Source organism: Pyrus communis, chromosome 13, assembly GCF_963583255.1.
Source record: "Pyrus communis chromosome 13, drPyrComm1.1, whole genome shotgun sequence".
Lineage (NCBI taxonomy): Eukaryota > Viridiplantae > Streptophyta > Magnoliopsida > Rosales > Rosaceae > Pyrus > Pyrus communis.
The window spans coordinates 6,910,080-6,931,883 of NC_084815.1; the positions used below are offsets into that span (position 1 = coordinate 6,910,080).

General features: G+C 37.1%; 3 protein-coding genes across 5 annotated transcripts; 1 reads left to right on the forward strand and 2 right to left on the reverse strand.

Annotated features, from left to right (window-relative positions):
- Positions 1–978: 978 nt before the first annotated feature.
- On the forward strand, positions 979–6,287 carry LOC137713031 (pentatricopeptide repeat-containing protein At1g56690, mitochondrial-like). Of its 3 annotated transcripts, none has more exons than XM_068452260.1 (4): positions 979–1,032; positions 1,210–3,664; positions 3,788–5,380; positions 5,874–6,287. In XM_068452260.1, exon 2 carries the CDS (start codon positions 1,233–1,235, stop codon positions 3,342–3,344), a length of 2,112 nt encoding a protein of 703 aa, XP_068308361.1. In that variant the 5' UTR covers positions 979–1,032; positions 1,210–1,232; the 3' UTR covers positions 3,345–3,664; positions 3,788–5,380; positions 5,874–6,287. The 3 variants fall into 3 exon arrangements, with proteins under 3 accessions (XP_068308361.1, XP_068308362.1, XP_068308363.1); XM_068452261.1 differs by having other exon boundaries at positions 3,788–3,876; XM_068452262.1 differs by having other exon boundaries at positions 3,788–3,876; positions 5,878–6,287.
- Positions 5,149–5,704, reverse strand: LOC137712159 (protein NIM1-INTERACTING 3-like). Its single transcript, XM_068451288.1, has 2 exons — positions 5,401–5,704; positions 5,149–5,189 (listed from the first exon to the last, which is right to left on the reverse strand). The coding sequence occupies exons 1-2, from the start codon at positions 5,702–5,704 to the stop codon at positions 5,149–5,151; spliced, it is 345 nt and encodes a 114-aa protein (XP_068307389.1).
- Positions 6,288–19,566: 13,279 nt separating the features above from the next.
- LOC137712160 (protein IQ-DOMAIN 12) lies at positions 19,567–21,604 on the reverse strand. Its single transcript, XM_068451289.1, has 5 exons — positions 21,530–21,604; positions 21,077–21,388; positions 20,618–20,863; positions 20,376–20,507; positions 19,567–20,255 (listed from the first exon to the last, which is right to left on the reverse strand). The coding sequence occupies exons 1-5, from the start codon at positions 21,602–21,604 to the stop codon at positions 19,815–19,817; spliced, it is 1,206 nt and encodes a 401-aa protein (XP_068307390.1). The 3' UTR covers positions 19,567–19,814.
- Between the last annotated feature and the right edge of the window lie 200 nt (positions 21,605–21,804).

A 21,804-nucleotide genomic window follows, 5' to 3' on the forward strand; every position in this document is an offset into this window, starting at 1 on the left:
ATTCTGAGGAATCTTGGGGGCTTTATAAAAGAATCTCTCCCAATGAGGGGGGTTTTGTAAAAGAATCTCTCCCAATGAAGGGCAATTTCTTTCGGGCTCTATATGAGACTATATATATTTATTTATGTAGTAATTTGATTATGTGATAATTTTTTTTGTGTTAACTTTTCTTAAGTTAACGCAAACAGCTACGAGTTTTTATCATTAATAGCTACAATTTAACACTCAATTTCATAAATGTTATTTTTTATACAAAAATTCCAATGTAGCAGAAAACTCATGTGAATAGACCTAAATGCCGTAAAAATCCAAAACCGAATTACACAAAAATTTTAAATGTAGCAGAAAACCCATGTGAATAGACCTAAATGCCCTAAAAACCCTAAAAATCCAAAACCTAATTACACAATCCAAAACCCATGTGAATACTGGTTGAGGCTTCTAACTCATTGGAATCGAATTCCGATCTAATTCACAAGAGGATCATTCCAACTTTATTCTTTCTTCTCTTCCCCGCCAATCTAATTAATCTACAACACCAATTTGTAAGTTCTAAATTGTTGATCTCAACTCGTCCCAATTCTTATACCCAAAGCGAATGGATGCCATGAATCGATCACACTTTTCATTATACAAGTCTGTTATTCCAATCATGTTGAGATTCAATTTTAGTTTTGGATTTCTTTGGTACGATTGAACTTCTAAACTTCTAATGGGGTTTTGTTTCTTATGTTTATTTGGTTTTAATTTTCAAGGCATTTAGTTCTTTTTAAGTAGTTTTTCTGCTATATTTGAAATATTTTATAAAAAATGACATTTATGAATATAGGTATTAAATTTTGACTATTATTGATAAATACTCTAACTACGAAAGGGAGGGTTGCAGGTTTAAAATGTTTCGGAATTCCTGTTATACCCTCATATATTTATAAAATTTCATGTAATCCTCTGACTTTCGCACGCTCCATCTTCTCCAGCGGCAACGGCGAGAGTTCGAGGCTTGGAACACACAGAACCAGCGGCAGCTTGAAGGTGAGATTTCTTGTTCTCAGATCATCAATATTTACTCTGTTCAGTTTGTATTTTCCGTGTAAAAATGAAATTGTGTATTGTTGTGGAGGTTGAGCTGGAAAAAAAGGGAACTGGTTTATTAGACTAGATCTCTAGCCTTTACTTTGTAAACTCTGTATAATTGTTTTCTTTATGTAGGTAGTGCAATATTTAGTGTAACAATGCTGCCTCGGTTTATTCTATCTCGGAAATATGGCACTGGTATTGCAATTTCCGCCAATTCTCAGATTGCTCAGTATGCTCGGCTTGGCCAAATTGAGAAAGCCCGAAGGGTGTTTGATCAAATGCACGATAAAAATATTGTGTCTTGGAACTCAATTGTGGGAGGTTACTTCCAAAGCAATCAGCCAGGAGAAGCCCGGAGGTTGTTTGATAAAATGCAGGAGCGGAACACAGTTTCTTGGAACGGTTTGATATCTGGGTATGTCAAGAATGGGATGATTAGTGAGGCTAGGAAAGTGTTTGATTCAATGCCCGAAAGGAATATTGTTTCGTGGACGTCGATGGTTCGAGGGTACGTGCAAGAGGGTATGATTTCGGAGGCTGAATCACTTTTCTGGGAAATGCCTGAAAAGAATGTTGTTTCGTGGACAGTGATGTTGGGTGGCCTGATTCAAGAGGGTAGGATTGATGATGCCCGTAGGCTTTATGATATGATGCCTGACAAGGATGTCGTGGCAAGGACTAATATGATTGGTGGGTATTTTCAGGTTGGGCGTTTGGCTGAAGCACGTGAGATTTTTGATGAGATGCCGCGTAGGAATGTTGTTTCATGGACTATGATGGTATCTGGGTATGTGCATAACCAACAAGTAGATATTGCTAGAAAGCTTTTTGAAGTGATGCCAGAGAAAAATGAGGTGTCTTGGACAGCAATGCTGATAGGTTACACTCAGTGTGGACGGATCATAGAGGCTTCAGAGCTTTTTAAAGCAATGCCTATTAAGTCAGTTGTTGCTTGTAATGCCATGATACTTGGGTACGGTCAAAATGGAGAGGTAGCTAAAGCAAGGGAAGTTTTTGATAATATGAGAGATAGGGATGATCGGACATGGAGTGCGATGATTAAAGTTTACGAACGGAAAGGTTTTGAAATGGAAGCCCTTGACTTGTTTGCTTTGATGCAAAGAGAAGATATAAGGCCGAATTTCCCTTCTTTGATAAGTGTTCTATCTGTTTGTGGCAGCTTGGCGAATCTTGATTATGGTAGACAGATTCATGCCCAGTTGGTGAGGAACCAGTTTGATCTTGATGTATATGTTGCTTCAGTATTGATGACAATGTATGTTAAATGTGGCAACCTTGTGAAGGCAAAACAGGTGTTTGACAGGTTTTCTGCAAAGGATATTGTTATGTGGAACTCAATGATCACTGGTTATGCCCAACATGGTTTAGGAGGTAAAGCTCTACAAGTGTTTGATGAGATGTGCTCTTTGAGCATAGCAGCAGATGAAATCACCTTTGTTGGAGTTCTTTCAGCGTGTAGCTACAGTGGCAATGTAGAAAAAGGTCTTGAGATTTTTGAAACGATGAAATCAAAGTACCAGGTGGAACCAGGAACTGCACATTTTGCATGTATGGTTGATCTGCTTGGTCGAGCAGGGCAAGTAAAGGAGGCAATGGATTTAATTAATAGGATGCCAGTGGAAGCAGATGCAATTGTTTGGGGTGCCTTATTAGGTGCATGTAGACAGCACATGAAAATGGACTTGGCGGAAGTTGCAGCAAAGAAACTTACAGAGCTTGAGCCTGATAAAGCAGGGCCTTACGTCTTGCTATCAAATATTTATGCATCCCAGGGTAGATGGCATGATGTTGCAGACGTGAGGGAAAACATGAGAGCCAGAAGTCTTCACAAGTCGCCTGGCTGTAGCTGGATTGTGGTGGAGAAAAATGTACACATGTTTACTGGGGGAGAGAGCACGGGACACCCAGAACATGAGATGATCATGAGAGAGTTAGAGAGACTGGGTGTATTATTAAGAGAAGCTGGTTACTGCCCTGATGGGAGCTTTGTATTGCATGATGTAGAAGAAGAAGAGAAGGCACACAGCTTGGGTTATCATAGTGAGAAATTGGCCATAGTATATGGGCTCCTCAAGGTGCCAAAAGGGATGCCAATTCGTGTGATGAAGAACCTTCGGGTTTGTGGGGATTGCCATTCTGCAATTAAATTAATAGCTAAAGTTACGCAGAGAGAGATTGTTTTGAGGGATGCTAACAGATTTCATCATTTTAAGGATGGTGTGTGTTCTTGTGGAGACTATTGGTGATTCCAAACTTGTGGGGATACATCCTGGGACGGTCTGGTTTTGAGACAGGAATTGTGCCTACCGGAGTTAATTGACCAGGACAGAAATTGATACTTCCAGACAATGACACCTATATATAGAACCATGAGGAGAACTTGCTATAACTTTGTTGGTACATGGGGAGAACTTCCAAATACGATAACTTGTATGCACTGGCAATCCAAAAAAGCTTGTAAACGTCAAAGTGTAAGGCCTACAATGATGGCTCTGGAATTGAAATGGTTTTGAAGTACTTATGCTTGTGTGAAAATGGCATGGGGTGAAAATTTTCTCGTGTGGAGGTACGTTATATTCAATCTAAGTTCATATTATTGATTTTTTTTTTCTTTTTTTTTTTTTATACTGTTTGTTCTGTTACTCGGCTAATATTTTGTGCCACATTCGCTGTTCACCTTATGATTCAGGGCTGGAACTTGACATGAATGATACACAGTGAGCTCAGCCGAGGAAGGCAAACATAGAGCTTTTGTTGCCCTGAAGTTCATTAAGAAAGGTCATCCTTTAAATACTTTTAAATTTCCCCGGTTCCTAACTTAGGGTGATCTCTTTGGGATCAAACTTATAGTTTCCTCTATGCCCTGCTATCAACTACCATGTTAGCGAGTGTGTGTCCGTGCATGAGTGCACTTTTACATGCATGGTTGAGTTTGTCCAAGAGGTTTCCCGCCAATTGAATGGTTGGGATGTTGGTATAAATAAATTATACTAGTAAAATATTTGAAGGGCAATATCACCGATAATGACAATTTTTGTGTAAACTTCTTGATTTCTCTTCTCGTACTGGTAAACCTGTTATTGATTGTTTGCACATCAGTTGTTGCCGAAAACATATTTGTGTTCAAACAAAAGCATTTTGCACTGCATCCTGCTGTCTGTCAGTTTATTATTTCAAACAAATCCTCTAAGATGTTAAAGAACAAAAAAGGTATTTCCCTTTACACTGAAGAAGAAAGTAGTAAAACCAAAACTTGTGCCCAAACAGCAAAACAAGTTCGAACTGGCTTCAGATTTGTAATTGGTCATGCTAAAAGATGTTCACTTGAATTGAGCTAAACTAGGCTTCTCTGTTTCTCCTTTTGAGTGTGAGCTTGTTTCAAATTCATCCTTTTTACTGTTCGTGCATGAAAATAAGGATGTAGTCGAAATACAGTACCCGTCGATTTTCGCTTTGCTCCTCTGATCTTGGCTTAGAGTGTAACTGTTTTTGAACTCTCACATGATCGTAGAGTCCATCTTATATGAATGAAGTGAAAAATAAGTTGCACAAAGCTTTCGTTCTAGAGAAATTTTCTTTGTTCATGTACAGAAAAGATCTATCATTTAAGCGGGTTGTGATGTCTTTCAATGTGGGTCAAGTGTTGGTTTGATGTGAATCAACTAAGTTTGCTCATTTTCAAAGGGATTTTCTACGGTACTCTAGAGTATGAGATAATTTGGTTGTTTTAACCCGTGATCTTTGTTTAAAATTACAAAAATCAAGATCTAACGGTTAAAACAACTAAGAGTATTTCATACTACGGAGCATTCTAGAATTTTGCATTTTCAAAGGTTGAATGAGTCATACATGGTTGGTTGGTTTGGTTTGCTGATGTCATGCTATTACATCACTCCTTAATCTCTTTACTTGGTTATTTCATGCTAGAAGTAGTGGTTACCACTCGTGATAGTTTATGATCCACGAAGATATTTTCTACTTGAATAATTGGATTCTCTCCTAAGTTGTTAGATGTAATTTCATATTTTCTTTCGGTTTTTCACGTAGACGCTATTGATAACAGTACATCTGAGAGAAAAACGTGTCAAACCCTAAAACTTTACCACCCAAGTTCCCAGAAAGAAAATAGAACAATGTGCCTACAAAGAAGCCTTTTTTATTTTTTATTTTTCCGGTACAAGCAATGTTGTAGGAGGAAGCAAAATCAAACTCGGGACCTCAGGCGCAAGGGTGAATGTATGTTCTGAAACTAAACTACAAGCTCCATGCCCTACAAAGAAAGGTTTAGGTTTAAACCATTACCTTCTTTATCTTCCTCTTTCTTATATTCTTCTTCTTGTTTTCCTTTAGAGGAACCTCCTATATGATGACCAGAAATCTTAACATCCTCAAGGAAGTCTTCCGGTTGAAATGTCGGGTTCCAACCCCCGGCAGCCTTGCCTTCTTCCTTCTTATCTTTCTTCTCTTTCGACCCATTTGAATTGCCCCTGAGAAGCTGGCGCACCTCCCTCGTACTTGTAATCAACGCATAAAATTTCTCAATCTTCTCCTCTTCATCCTCCTCCTCTTCATCCTCCATCTTCCTCTTCTTTCCTCCTCCTTCCATGCTTCTCTCTCTTAACTCCCCCTTGCTGTGTGTGAGTGTGTGTGTCTGGTATACACACACATATATATGTATTATGTTTGTGTGTGAGTGTGTGTAGATATATATATATATGTAATCACTTTGTTTTCTTCTGCATTGCTTATTTTCTCAAGTTGTTTTGTGACGTTAGACAGAAGGGAAAGATGAGGCATGAAAAGCGCGTTGCTTGCTGGACTGTTTATATTACTGACAAAGACTGTAGAAGTCGTTGGTGGAGAGAGGAAGGAACACATGCATTGACAAAAATACCCATTGGGAACTCTGCATATTTTGACTCGCAGGGTCGAAATCTGCGTTGGAAAGCAGTGGTAGAATGGTCAATTGGGCTATTGGGTGCGGTTGGCAGAATAATTGGGCTGCGTCATCCCCACAACATAATGTTTCCACCAACCATGTGGTGAGCGAAGCAATTATGACATGTGATAGTGCGTCTTTTTCCCGGCGACCTTGATTCCCCTTGCTGTACTTGATCTTTTTCTGATTACGATATTGGAACTGGGGTGTTGAGTTGTCACTCAGTAAGTTATCGATGTCGAATTCATCATTGGTGGCAGTTGAATTTAAGACATCATATTCATAACGCTTCACCGTAGTGTGGTCATTTAGTAAGATAGGATTAGGATTTGAAATGAATCTACACTCATTTCAAGACATTAAAGGCAGGAGTGACTGATTTCACATTTGGAGGAGATCATAAGAGATTTAGACATTATGAAAACTCATTCCTTCCAATCCTACCACTTTAGAGATGATCTTTCTTTTGGTGCCGATTGAATTGTTGACCCGGTGGATCTTATGTGAACACAAAGCCACCAGGCTATGCAAAGACCGGCATCATTTTGGAAAGGTCTTTTTCAATCACGGGCGCTACACGTTCGTGAAGATGTTTTCTGGTAGTTTTCAATTCATTCAGTGAGCCATTTCGACAATTACAATGAAAAACAACTAACGCAAGACATTTTTAGGAGCGAAAAACAACTAACGCAAGACATCTTTAGGGTGTGTAGCGCCAGTGATTGAAGAAAAGGAATCATGTGCCTGCAAAGAAGCTAGTGTCTTGAAATCGTTGAGTAAACCAATGCAATAGTAAATTAGTAATCACACAATCCTTCCAGACACCCATTGGTTTTACATTATGTTCTCTAAGTAACAAAATGTACATGCATCTAGAACAAATTACTAACACAAAAGAATGGTTCAATACATACAACAAAACATAGAAGAGAAACAAAAGAAAATAATAGTAAGACTATTTTAAGTCGCTATGCATGTCGTAAGTCTTTGCTCAATATCCTCTTCGTTCTTGTGAACTATATGTCTACAAAGTAATTTAGTAATCAAACTTTCAATAATACAATGAAGGTAGAATTCCAAAACAATTAATGTAAAGAGAAGCAAATGAAATCATTTAAAACATACCTAACACTAATACTCTAAAAGTATCGTGATAACACCTAAATCAAAGCAAAAACATTTTAAATGGATTAAAATGGTTAGCAACACCTTAAAAAAAAAAAAAAAAAATCAAATAAAAACAAACAACTCTAACCATTTGTCATAAGTGTTGCTTCAAAACTACAGCCCTTTTCTTAGCCTTATATATTTCATCTGTGGAGTAAAAAATAATCCAAAAAATCATGGAGGTGATACATGGATTTTTGGATAAAAAGACAAAATTACTCTCGAGGCACATCAGGATTCTCACGCGCATGCAACAGACAATAATGGTTCAATCAAGGCAGAGTCAAAGGTGATCAATATAGTATTTATTCAAATCCCTCTCATCACTCCTCATCAATCCCTTTTTGATTTTATTCAAAAGGTGACTCCCAAAACTTCCTATGTAATTTAAGAATAATTGTCATGTTAATTGCAAGATGTTATTTCACATAATATCTTGCGATTATTCTCCAAATACTACCATATATGGCTGACCATTTCCACCCTAAGGGCCGGCCACCTCCTATAAATACCCCTTTTATCACACTAAAATACCAAGTCATTTGCTGCCCATAAACTCCAAATATACATTCTTTTCATAATTCTAATTTTAGCATGGGAGATTTTTCCTCCGAAGCACAAAAATATACTTTTAGTGGAAATAAGCAAAACTTTGAAAAATTGCACATACCATATATTGATCTTCTCCAGAGTAAAGTAAACAAAAAATGGTTTCCAAATTTTTTTACCTTTAATTCAATTGCATCTTCAATTGATCTCAATCTTTCATTGATCATATGGCCTGTTGAATAGGTGACAAAATTGATCTTGGATTCCGTTTTGGGGTCAAATTCAGGTCGTTAAAAAATATATAGAACAATTCATGCATCCATATATATAAGCTCAAAGGACATGACAAACAGTTGCATCAGGTGCCATTATGAATGGTTCATCATTTAAAACAGTAAAATAAAAACATACCTGCATCATCATCATCATCCATGTCTTTCATTTCGTCATCGGACCCCACCGGATATTATGCGATTGATCAATCAAATCAAATCACAAAACACTACACAAAAATCACCACCAAAATAAATAAAATGAAATAAATCTGTGCAAATATGCATAGGTAACTTGTAGCAGTGCAACGAACAGTAGCGTGAGTTGCATGGGGGCACGTGTACGGCAAAAAGTAAAAATAACAAATTTATCAAATCTTAAATTCTTTACCATGGCTTTTGATTGAATACAATCATCTAAATTAGAAGGCGGAAACACCATTGATGCGTCACTTTTAATATCCTGCACCATAAGTAACCAAACATCACCAATAGACACAAAATCAGTACAAAACTCACATTGCAAGAGAAGCGAAGATATTTAGCAGGAAAATAGAAAATTTTAAAAATAACAGCAAAAATTTATTTCTATCAAGGCATCTACTATCACTATGAGGAGCACATATACTATCAAAGAATAAAACAATTGAGATCCACCATAATCAATCCGGAAAGACATAAACACCATGTTGCAAAAACATTCATTCAATTTAATTTTTTTGGCTAACAAATTTGTTAATTACTACATGCATTCCTGTCACCACACTTCACCAATTGACTTTATCTCTTATTGGTATGGGGTAATGGTATGAACATCGATCATAAATATCCTAGCGGCGGATTTGGTTGTGTAGAGTATAAATTAAGAGTCAGATTAGTTATGAAAATAATTTCAATCTAACATATATCCGTAAGGAAATTGTTCCCTGAATATGTTTATTTGTTGGTTGATTTTGGTTGAATTGTGATGGGGTATGGAAGATTTAAAGTGGTGATTGAATCACCCATTTACTAATGGAACCCAGAGAGAAAAAAACGCAGGGAGAGAGAGAAAATGGCTACAGAGAAATTGGGTGAAAATTAACCCAGCAAATAAATCCATTAAAAAAATTAACCCTAATTCCAACAAAATGCAAAGAAGTTAGGGCAAAAATTACCTTAAAACTCCTCTTCTTCCGTTCTCTCGTGAACGGTAAATTAAGGCCTAAAAAAACAAGAAGATCAAAAGTGATTTTTCAATGAAGTGAGATATCTAGTAAGAAAACCAAAACTGAAATGTTCAAAACGCAGGAAGAAGCACATAAGCAAATGATAAGTAAACTAATGAGCCAATCAATTAAATAAAAAAGTACCAAAGACAACACATAGAGACACGAAATCAAACATCATAAATTGGTCAAATTGCAATTATGAAGAACAATACGCTCGGGAGACTCTCACGGTAGAGTGAGAGAGAGAGAATATTGAGAAGGAAAATGGGTGTGCAAGCAGTCAGAATGAGTGTATTGTAATTGATTAATCATTCTCCTCTCAATAACGCGTGGAAAGCGGTTTCCATCGTCCTCCGCTCTTTACAACCGCTGCATTGTTCTTGTAATCGTGTCTGTTGAGTAGTTAACCGCATAACTGAGTTTAAGAGGATAATTATTATGTTTTTCTTTTTTCACGACAGTTTTATACTCTGTTATGTTTTTTTTACCAATTTGTCCTCATTTTTTGAAATTTTTGGAGTTTCATTGTGAAGGAAACAAAAAGGCATTTTAGATTTTCAAATGTTTCATCTATTTAGGCTTCTTATATAGATAGATAGACACATAAATAGATAGATAGATAAAGAATGACGACGACGACAACAACAACAACAACAAAAAAAAAAAAAAAAAAAAAGCGTGTGCAAGACCAATCCTTAAATGGGGGCTATTGTTCTTTTTTTGGTCGTGAAATGGGCTATTTATTCGGCAGGAAAATGAGGGAGCGTTTCCCCTTGGCGCCAATATCATAATCCTATGCCAAGTAGTTTTCTTTTGAACTTTTTTGTCTAACTAATAATTAAGTAGATAGTCTAATGGGCATGATCCAGATAGATAGTGTAATGATAATATATCTTCACGTATAAAGTATATCGGCAATATATTATCAATATAGTTGAGATACGTCGTGGATACAAGTCATGCACAAAACCATACACATAAAAATATGTATCTACTCAAGTCTTTCATGATACAGTAACAGAAGGACAATTTGACTTTCAAACTTAGATGTATAGGGAAGATCTATGTGAACTAAATTCTATAAAGTTGTGATTTGTGAATGAAATTCTACGGGTTGCATCTGTGGGTGCCCTGAATTTTGTTTTTATTTCATGCATATTAAAAATACTCAGTGTAATAAATAGTGATTGTACCTATGTTCAATTTTAGAGATAGTCAATGTTCAATTTAAACAATAGTTAGTGTTCAATTCTAAGAAATACTCAGTATCCAGTTTAAGAAATAGTTATAGCATCAATATTCAGTTTAAGAAATAATAATAGTACCCATACTCAGTTATAAAAATAGTCAGTTTTGAGTTTAAGAAATAGTCAGTATTCAGTTTAAGAAGTAATGATAGTACTAGTGTTCAGTTTAAGAAATAGATAGTTTTTAGTTTAAGAAATAGTAGTAGCACAAGTGTTCAGCTTAAGAAAGAGTGATAGTACTACTGTTCAGTTTAAGAAATAGTTAGTGTTCAGTTAAAGAAATAGTGATAATACCAGTGTTCAGTTTAATAAATAGTCAAGTTTAGTTCTAAAAATAGTCAATGTTCAATTTAAGAAGTAATGATAGTAATAGTGTTCAGTTGAAGAAATAGTGATAGTACTAGCATTCAGTTTAATATAGAATTAGTCTTCAACTAAGAAATATTTAGTCTTCAGTTTAAGAAATAGTGATAATACTAGTGTTTAGTTTAAGAAATAGTCAATTTTCAGTTTAAAAAATAACGGTAGTACTAATGTTCAGTTTAAGAAATAATGATAGTACTACTGTTTAGTTTAAGAAATATTGAGTGTTTAGTTTAAGAAATTAATAGTACTAGTGTTCAATTTAAGAAATAGTTAGTGTTCAGTTAAAGATATAGTGATAATACTAATGTTCAGTTTAATAAATAGTCAAGTTTGATTCTAAAAATAGTTCGTGTTCATTTTAAGAAATAGTGATAGTATTAGTATTCAGTTTAATAAATAGTGATAATTGTAACAACCTGTCCCTAATTTTACGATTTTATAAATTTTAAAAGAGTGATTTTACGAAAATGCCCTGGAAGTGAGGGAATTCATTTTCGTTGACCAACATATAGTGTGACGTACGAAACATCCTTCTAGCGTATTGCTGAGGCACTTGATGTTACTGATGCGTAGGTACAAGCAGAAGTGAGTTCAAAGTTACGGTCAAAGTTTTATGGAGCTACGAACTCGAAAGTATTTTGAAGAAAATTTCAATTTTAATTATATTATACTATTTTATATTTGAAATGGTTATGCCACACGGGGTGGTGGTTGTGTGGGAAAAAAGGAGGGGATTCAGAGAGAATGAAGAACATAAGAGAAGGAAGGGGACTGCTGCCCAATCGGGGAAGAGGAAATGAGAGGGTTGCTAGCCAATCAGAAAGAGGAGAGATGCAAGGGACGAATCAGAGAAGGGAAATGAGGGGAAAAGAGGAAGTAGAGAAAGAGAGGAACCGGCAGGGTTCCCCTTCGACCCGCGCGACCCGTTTCAAAACCCGGTCTCCCAGTGTGATTTTCCAATGGTTTTGCACCACTCCTTCGGCGAATTAGGACACCCCATCCTTCTGCAACCATCAACACGACTCTTCTTCTTTGTGGTACCCTCACAAAACAATGCAATTTGTCCCGATTTCATGGTGAACAGCGACAATAGCCTATGAGTCTTGTGGCTGCGATCCACTATTTCTTAAGTGAATCCCGTCGATCTCCACCACCATTAGACTTCCCTTGAGCCTGGGAGCAAAGCCCAGTCAGTTATAGGGGAGTCGGAGCACCGGCGACGGTGAATTTCAGCGCACCCATTTTAGGGTTCCGGCAGATTCGATACCAATTGAGGCTTTTCCCGGCCAAAGTGGACTTGGCCACAAGTATAAAGTTTGTGCTACTCTTTGAGATCTTTATTTTTGTAAATTTTGAGAATTTTTAGAAATAGTTGAGTTTTTCCGGGGAGCCGGAGCAGCCAACCGCCACCCGTGGCGGCTGGTGCGGCGGCGCACGGCCAGGGAGCCGTCATTGTGTTTTTATGCGAATGTTACTATTCTAATGATGCTTTTGAGACCTAACTACTGTGGTTTGAATATTAGTACGATTGTAGTATATGTCAGATTAAATGAATATATTCGGATTTGGTCTTGAGCTTTGGAAATGCAAACTACGAATGGTTTGAATCCTGTTTAGGGTATGTAGGCAGTCTAATGAGACGTTAGATGCAACCATATAATAAATGAGACTAAATAATTAAGACAATAGCCTTGTTTGGGGAATTGAGCAATGTAAGGGACATTCGTGGAAAATGTGAGATTTAACCTTATGAATTGTTGGTTAAATGTTGGTCATAAATCAACGTGTGAAGAATCAAGAAATTGAAGTAAAGAATCGTAAGTAATGATAGTTGATTAAACTAATATTTAGTTGGACTTCGATAGTTATTCCCGAAATAAATAGTTTGGAAGTGGGGCGTTATAGATTATGCATTTCACGCCATGTTGTGTACATATATTTGGAAAACACTATGTTATGGTTGGGTATTAGATTGCATCATGGCATATCCATATGTATATTATCTGCACATAATTGTTGTAAATGCTTTGAAGTGCAAAGGTGAACACAGGACACACAAGTAAGTTCAGGTGAGTTTATGATATTAGTTGAATTGAAGGAGTTATGGCATGACTACATTTATGTGTTAGGCAACTCCGACACTGTCGTACTGGTAGCTCGTGAGTTGTACATGTTATATTGAGATGCATTGAAAGCTCATAAACCTGTACCCCGATATTAGTGCTCCCGTTTGTGGCTAGGGCACAGTTCTTCACGTCATGTTCACCTCCCACACCTTACGCTCACCTTGGACTCAAGGTAGGTGCATAGGCTTGTCGTATAGACCACTATAGGTGGTTCCGACTCGTAGGTGACCCACGATTATTCACACAATCTTCACTGATCGTAGCACTTGAGCGTACTTATATACACCCAGTCCTATCGTACAGACCATTAGAGGTGGTTCCGACTCGTGTGCAGGCATGTTTGATGAGCTATAAATTAAGTCGTACAAGTCACTATAGGTGACTCTCGACTTATATACTAGCGTTGATTGAGGAGATATGGATAAGTCGTATAGGTCACTATAGGTGACTCTAACTTATGTGCTAGCATTGATTGATGAGATATGGGTGAGTCATACAGATCACTATAGGTGACTCCGACTTACGTGTTAGCATGGGTTATTAAGCACCTGATTATTTATATTGTTGATGGGTTATATTGTTGATGGGTTATATTGTTGATGGGTTATTAAGCATGGGTTATTGAGAATTTTTAGAAATAGTTGAGTTTTTTCGGCAAGTCGAGGAGGCCGACCACCACCCACGGTGGCTGGTGCGGCGGCGCACGGCCAGGGAGCTGTCATTGTGTTTTTATGCGAATGTTAATATTCTAATGATGCTTTTTAGACCTAACTACTGTGGTTTGAATATTAGTACGATTGTAGTATATGTTGGATTAAATGAATATATTCGGATTTGGTCTTGAGCTTTCGAAATATGAACTACGAATGGCTTGATCCCTGTTTAGGGTACGTAGGCAGTCTAACGAGACGTTAGATGCAACCATATAATAAATGAGAGTAAATAATTGAGACAATAACCTTGTTTGGGGAATTGAGCAATGTAAGGGACATTGGTGGAAAATGTGAGATTTAACCTTATGAATTGGTGGTTAAATGTTGGTCATAAATTAATGTGTGAAGAATCAAGAAATTGAACTAAAGAATCGTAAGTAATGATAGTTGATTAAACTAATATTTAGTTGGACTTGTTTCCGATAGTTATTCCCGAAATAAATAGTTTGGAAGTGGGGCATTATAGATTATGCATTTCACGCCATGTTGTGTACATATATTTGGAAAACACTATGTTATGGTTGGGTATTAGATTGCATCATGGCATATCCATATGTATATTATCTGCACATAATTGTTGTAAATGCTTTGAAGTGCAAAGGTGAACACAGGACACACAAGTAAGTTCAGGTGAGTTTATGGTATTAGTTGAATTGAAGGAGTTATGGCATGACTACATTTATGTGTTAGGCAACTCCGACACTGTCATACTGGTTGCCCATGAGTTGTACATGTTATATTGAGATGCATTGAGAGCTCATAAACTTGCACCCCGGTATTAGTGCTCCTGCCCGTGGCCAAGGTACAGTCTTTCACATGATGTTCACCTCCCGCACCTTACGCTCACTTTGGACTCAAGGTAGGTGCACATGCCTGTCGTATAGACCATTATAGGTGGTTCCGACTTGTAGGTGACCCGCGATTATTTGCACAGTCTTCATGTGATTGTAGCACTTGAGCATACTTATATACACCCAGTCCTATCATATAGACCACTAGAGGTGGTTCCGACTCGTGTGCAAGCATGTTTGATGAGCTATAGATTAAGTCGTACAGGTCACTATAGGTGACTCCCGACTTATATGCTAGCGTTGATTGATGAGATATGGATAAGTCGTATAGGTCACTATAGGTGACTCTGACTTATGTGCTAACATTGATTGATGAGATATGGGTGAGTTGTACAAATCACTACAGGTGACTCCGACTTACGTGCTAGCATGGGTTATTAAGCACCTGATTATTTATATTATTGATGGGATGCTATATTGTGGTATACTTTTGGATTTACTTCACCTGGTTTAATTATTTCATTATGTTGAGTTGTTGAGCATGGTATACATATGATGTTGCTATTCCGAGCATTACTTCGATATAGATATGTATTCTATTTTCTGCGAAATTATACAGGTGTTACAGTGAGGGGTTATTACTTTTAATAAGTGAATGATTTTTTTTAAAACCTTCGTTTTCGCCCACTCACATTTTCTATTTTTGTACCCCTCCAGGTCCTAGTAGTAAAGTTTCCGTATCGACGAGGATTCATGGCACTTCTTAGTACATGTGGCTTCTTATGATGGTATAATCGTTATCATACCTTATTGTATTCTACTCATTCTCTGTATCACGTGTGTATGGGTCCATGTCCGCTCATCCCACACTCGTGTATTTAGGCCCTTTTAGCTTTAAATTTATTCGTAGTTTACACATTATCACGCTTTCTAGCTTCGTCACCTTCCAGGTGTCGGTCATCACACCTTGATTCGGAGTCCTAGTGGACATTCCGGGTCAAGGTGTGTTAATTATACTATTTTCAATTTAAGAAATAGTGATAGTACTACTGTTCAGTTTGAGAAATATTGATAGTATTACTGTTCAATTTAAGAAATAGTGAAATAGTAATAGTATTAGTGTTCAGTTTAAGAAATAATCAATGTTCAGTTTGAGAAATAATGATTGTATTAGTGTTCACTGTTAAGTTTAAGAAATAGTGATAATACTATTATTTAGTTTAAAAAATAGTCAGTGTAAAAAATAATAATAGTACTAGTGTTCAGTTTAAGAAATAGTTAGTGTTCAGTTCTAAATATAGTCAGTTTGATGTTTTTTTTCTAATTGTAATATTATTACTTAGTTTGATATAAATGATGCATGGTTGTATTATTTAACTTAGATAATATGGCACAAACTCAAAAGATTTGCCCAAACTAAATTTAGAATCACCATTTTCAAAATTAAAGTAAGCACTGTTTCTAAAACTCAATAATAAAGGTTTTTCTTCATATTTTAGGATTGTAATATTATTAACTAGTTTCTTCTAAATTATGCGTGGTTGCATTATTTAATTTTTTTTTTCCCTTAAGTTTGTTGATGATAATTTTATTTATTTTTTGGTATACGATTAACAAACCATGTTAGTATGTCTTGTAAAAATGCGATAATACACCAAATGAAATACGTAATAGAGTGAAAAATAATAATAAAAAGGTGAGTCCACATATATAAGGTTCATGCACTAATTTTTGAATTTTATACAAAATAAAAGAAAAAACACAAAACAAACAAGAAGTGAGTTGTGTAGAGAGAGAAGAAGTGATGTGAGGGAGAGGGATGTGGGGACGGGGACCACCTAAAAACAATGGCACACAGAATAAAAAGAAAATAGAAAAAAAATCTGTTTGTTTATAAATTAGGGACTAGGTGACACACTCCGACCGGAATGTCCACTAAGATTCCGAGTTGAGCTGTGCTGACCGACACCTAGAAGGTGACGAAGTCATAAAGTATAGTGATATGGAAAATGTGAATAAATTTGAACCAAAAAGTGCCTAAAAATCAAAGTGCGCTATGAGCGGGAATGAACTCATTTCACACGCGACGTCAGAGCATAAGTAAGGTAGTAGTGTGGGTAAGGATCATACCTTCAGAAGTAGCCACCTAAACTGAGACTTGCCAAGAATCCTTGTCGATACGAACTTTTAGTAGCTAAAACCTGGAGTGGCATAAAACAGAAAATGTGAGTGGGCAAAGATAAAGTTTTTGAAAACACATTTCTCCTTTTAAACATAATAACCCCTCATCGTAAAACCTGTATAATTTCCCAGAAAATAGTAATACATACCTATGTAAAAATCATGCTCGAGAGTAGTGAAAGCAATTATATGCCATGTCAAGTATCTTAGCAATAAAATAAGTAAGCTAGGTGAAATAAATCAATGTAACTGATATGTCAGCTGGCATCACCTAAAGTAACCTGTACGGCTAAGCCTATAGCTCATCTACTAATTCCTGCACACGAGTCGGAACTACCTAATGAGGTCTGTATGACAGATTGGGTGTAAATAAGTACGCTCAAGTGCTACAATCACGTGAAGGCTATGCGACGAATCGCAGGTCACCTACGAGTTGGAACCACCTAATGTGGTCTGTACGAAAGGCTGGCACTTGCCTTGGATCCAAGGTGAGCATGCGGTGCAGGAGGTGAACAATCACGTGAAGGCTAGGCCCTAACCTCGGGAGAAGCACTAACACCGGGATGTAGGACAATGAGCTTTACTTGCATCAACTCATAACCAACTACCATGCAACCATGCCATCAATATGTACTCATCTGAACTTACCTAGTCCTCTGCAGCATCATGCAATATTATGCAAAGCTATACTAATGCATATGCTAAAACGTGAAGCAAATATGACATGGCATTTTAAATGAAATTCCATTTAAAATAGTTTATGGGAAACATGTATATATATATATATATTGTATAATGCTTTGTATGTATGTATGTATGTATATATATATATATATATATATATATATATATATACAGAAAAACAAAAGCCCACTCACCTAAGGTCCGCTCTACACTCCCTAGCACGAATATCGAAATGTCTTGAACAATTGTCACCTAGAACAAATATCAAACCACGTCTCAGAATCCTTACTGATAGAACTCATAATTTACATAAAACACATCTCCAAGGACATTCTAGAATGATTTGAGACCCATTGACCAAAAGTCAAAACAGATAAAACAAACACTTCCGGGGCAGCCCATCTTTATTAATAAAGCCGAGAGGGCCCAGCTCCCCAAAAGTGTTGCCCTGTGTGATTGTCGGTCAAAGATCGACGGTAGGGTCCACAACTCTACGTAACTCAATTCGAAAGATCCGCTCATCGGATTTCCAATCAGTAACTTCCAAAGATCCACATTATGTTTCTAAAACATCATCCTAAAATTTCATTATAATCCAACGGTTGGATCTCCGCCAATTGCAAATTCAAGTGGCGGTTAACGTTTTATTTTACGAACTTACAAATCCAATTCGGGAAGATCCGCCCATCGAATTCTCGATCTGTAAGTTCCTATGATCTTCAAATATTACGTACTATAACATATTAAATTTTGGTAACAATCCAACGGTTGGATTGTCGATTCATATTTTTACCAAGTAACATACCTTAATCAAACTAGATTCACAATAATCAAATCACATCATATAGATATCAAATCTAAGATCAATGTATCTATTTAACATACAATAACATCGCCGATCAACTGGCCACGCGCCGGCCGTCCCGACTTGCTGGAAAATTCAACTATTTTTAAAAATTCTCAAATTTTATAGGAATGAAGATCTCAATGAGTGGAGCAACTTTCATACCTGTGACTAAGGCCAATTTGACCAAAAAAAGCCCCAATTTAGCTCGAACTGTATGGAACCCTAAACTTGGGTGTGTTCAATTCAACCTCCAAATTCACTATAATGCCTCAAAACATTGCTTGGGCTTTGTTCCTGGGGTTGAGGGGAGCCTAGTGGTGGTGGTAATTTGCTGGGTTAACTTCATGATCGTTGGATTTTGCCATGGTACCCACGGAACCCACGAGTTTTGTTTTACTCGAATTCAAGCTCAAACCCAATAAAATTTAGTTGGAAATGGAAGAGGGGAAGATAAGGATTAGTTTTTACGTGGTGGTGAGGGTTAGATCGCCGGAAAACCGACTGAAAAATGTCAGGAAGGCAGCGGTGTGGGTGGTGCCTGACGGGTTACATGGGCCAACCTGTGTCTGCCCCCCCCCCCCCCCCCCCACCTTTTCTTCTCTCCTTTCCCCTCCTTGCTCCTGTTTCTAATTGGTCACCTTCCTCTCTCCTTTCCTCCCTTTTCTTCTCTCTTTCTCATCCCAGCCGTCGATTTCTTTCTTTCCTTCCATCCCAGCCACACACGTAGCCTTACAGATCTTTGCTCCAAAAATCTGGAGCCTTCCAAGTTAAGTAAATTACCAAAATATCCCTAACTTTAAACATTAATAACTCTTTTGTTATAACTCCAAATCATGCCCTATTTGCGCCCACACGTCCGTAGCGATGAGTACTACAAGAATACGCCAAGAAAACGAACCTTACGGAACATGACACGACAGTCAACAAAAGTCAACACTTTGCCTCGAAGGCATTTTCGTAACTTCACTTATTAAAATGATAAAAATCATAATTTTTAGGAACGAGTTGTTACACTAGGGAGATGGGCACATAAACAATTTCATTATCTTTTATTAGAATTTATAACTAACGACAATATTTCTAACTCCGTCGATAAAAGGAATTTCAGTTTCTTTGATACTTAAAATGTTTCAGTAAACTCCAAGGTTTAATAGAATTTTGATTTTCTTGTGTTTCAAGTTTCAAATCCATTTGGTGAATTGTTTTGCACTAGCTTTAGGCATGTAAAGTTAAGGGACATGGAAAATGGATATTATTTGCACTCCAACCCAAACAATGCCTTTCATTGCATTATTTTCTTCCTCAAAATTCTTAGTCACAAAATCCTCCAAACAAAAACAAAATCCAAAACAAAACAAAAAACCATCCTCATATTTTACAAATTCCATCAATCTCCAACAGCCCGTTGACACATTCCTCTCTCTTGAAATATTTCTTGACGAATGTAAAAGTCCCACATCGGAAACCTGACTATAGTGTTGAAGGGTCAATAAATTGCATCGTCATCTTTGAAAATCTCGGCGGATATAGAACTGAATTCAGCCTCCTTGTTTTCAGATCACTGTTAAACCTAAACTTACATTGATCTCCGGGAGGACAATTTGACGATCGACTTCTTATTTTTCAACGTTGTTTATGGTGATGTTGCTTCAACATATCTGCCAAAGAACCCCATCCATTCTTACTATTCTTGCTAATAGACTCAGCATCATAAGAAGAAGAAAGAGAAATCCCATAGTTGTGTCGATCCTGGGATTCTAGGCGGTGCTTCGGGGTACTTAGCGACTGCGTCTTTGCCTTGGCAGATGCTGTCACAGCCATGTAATGTTGATCATGAACAGAATTGTTCTGTTCCGCTTCTACAGTGCAAAATGATCTCCTTGGCAATACCAGAACTTTTGGGGTCGGTCTTTCCACTGAATCTTCATTTCTCACATGTCGCGGTTTAACTTGTGATCTCCCAAACAATGCTCCAGTACTAGCACTAAGATTTGAATGAAGGATTTGCGTTCCAGTTTCATTGATGCTCGCTGAATCTTCTAACATTTGAACATTTCTGCTTTCCTGCAAAACACAATAGTTGTACGGACTTTCAAATTTGCTGTGGGTTCTCCTTTTCATTGTATATTCTCATCTGAATCAAGATGTTCAGATAATTTAAGCTGAAAAGTACGTTTTACTTACCCGTAGAGAAAAAGAGTATTTCTTCATCCTATCTCTTTTGGTCATAGCCTCTTGCTTTCTTAGCCGTACGGATTCCATGTCTTCCTGTGAAATTATACTGAAATCCCACCCTCTCTGGCTGCTACATTGAAGCTGTTCATAACAAACATCTTGCGTAAATCAAACAATGTGGAGGCGTCATAAGGTAGTATCATGAAAAGGAATAATTATTTGTAGATATGAAGAAATAAATTCTCACTTACTGGTGTTTCATTTTCTTCCCACTCCCTTTTTGTCTTGCTGATCAGCTGTTTGTTTTCACCATCACTACATATCTCGTGTGTAGTAAGAATGCTCCTTTGGCAAACCTCTGCCTGCCCCTCATTTCCTTTTCTCTTGGACGGCAAACGCTTCAAAGTGGTAGCTGCTTGTCGTCGTCTCACAGCTCTACCACGAACAATTGCTTGAACTCTTACGAGTCCTTTCAACGCTCGCAATGCTTTCCTTGCCTGTTTTACTCTAACTTTTAGACCATGCTAATTTCTAGAGAGGATCTAATGGTGATTTCTCAATAACGATACTTATTTCAAATCCACCTTTCATTTAATGTTCCCATCAAATAAATAAATTCGAATGGTTATAAAAATTCATAGTACACATTGACTACTCATGCATATATTTCAAGTTGATGAATCTGAGTTTATAGTTTTGAAGAAGCTCACAAGATGCGCACGATAAACACTTTGAATTTTAATGGCGGCCAAGTTCCTGTCAAACTTGGTGTGATAGTGGCGAGATTTTGAAGTAGTAGTAAGGCGCACAACCTCAGCTGCAGCACGGGCAGCAGCCACTGCTGCCTCTGCTGCAGCAGCGGTTGCAATTGCAACAGTGAAAGCATGTCTTTTCTGCTCTTCAGTTGCTTCACTGAGCAGTACTGCTCTCTCTGATGATGATGCTGTGATCAGTGCAGGCTGTGCAGGGTACTGCGGAAGTACCTCCAGCTTCCCGAAAATCCATTTCCAGTTCTTCGATTTCTGGTGATTAATTAGGAAACAAAAAATATATAATGACAACCAAATTAAAGAGGATCACAACATATGTGTAAATAATTAAGCAGTAGTTAACCTAATTAAGGCAATGAAGGAAGACTGAGAAATAGAATTCAATTCACCAACCTTTTGTGTCTTTGAGTTTGCTTCAGAAGTTAAGAGCTTCTTGACCCAACCAAACCAGCACTTTGTCTTTGCCATTGAACAAGTAGTAAGACCATCTTAAATCTTAATCCATTATGATGTCAAGCATCGTCGTTTATTTTTCAGGCGCTAACCACTCGCTGGAGCACTAATGTAACTGGATAAATACATATATATGTTACTAATTTGTGTGTATATTAAGGTTCGTAGCAGGTACGTATATAATACGAAAAATTAAGGAACATGAATATGTAATA

Coding starts and splice junctions, on each gene's coding strand:
- LOC137712159 (XM_068451288.1), bottom strand. CDS start 5,704: ATGGAAGGAGGAGGAAAGAAGAGGAAGATGGAGGATGAAGAGGAGGAG. Junction 5,190..5,400: donor GAAAGAGGAAGATAAAGAAG/GTAATGGTTTAA, acceptor GTAAAGTTTTAG/GGTTTGACACGTTTTTCTCT.
- LOC137712160 (XM_068451289.1), bottom strand. CDS start 21,604: ATGGCAAAGACAAAGTGCTGGTTTGGTTGGGTCAAGAAGCTCTTAACT. Junction 21,389..21,529: donor CAAACTCAAAGACACAAAAG/GTTGGTGAATTG, acceptor ATTAATCACCAG/AAATCGAAGAACTGGAAATG. Junction 20,864..21,076: donor GTGTTTATCGTGCGCATCTT/GTGAGCTTCTTC, acceptor AGAGTAAAACAG/GCAAGGAAAGCATTGCGAGC.
- LOC137713031 (XM_068452260.1), top strand. CDS start 1,233: ATGCTGCCTCGGTTTATTCTATCTCGGAAATATGGCACTGGTATTGCA.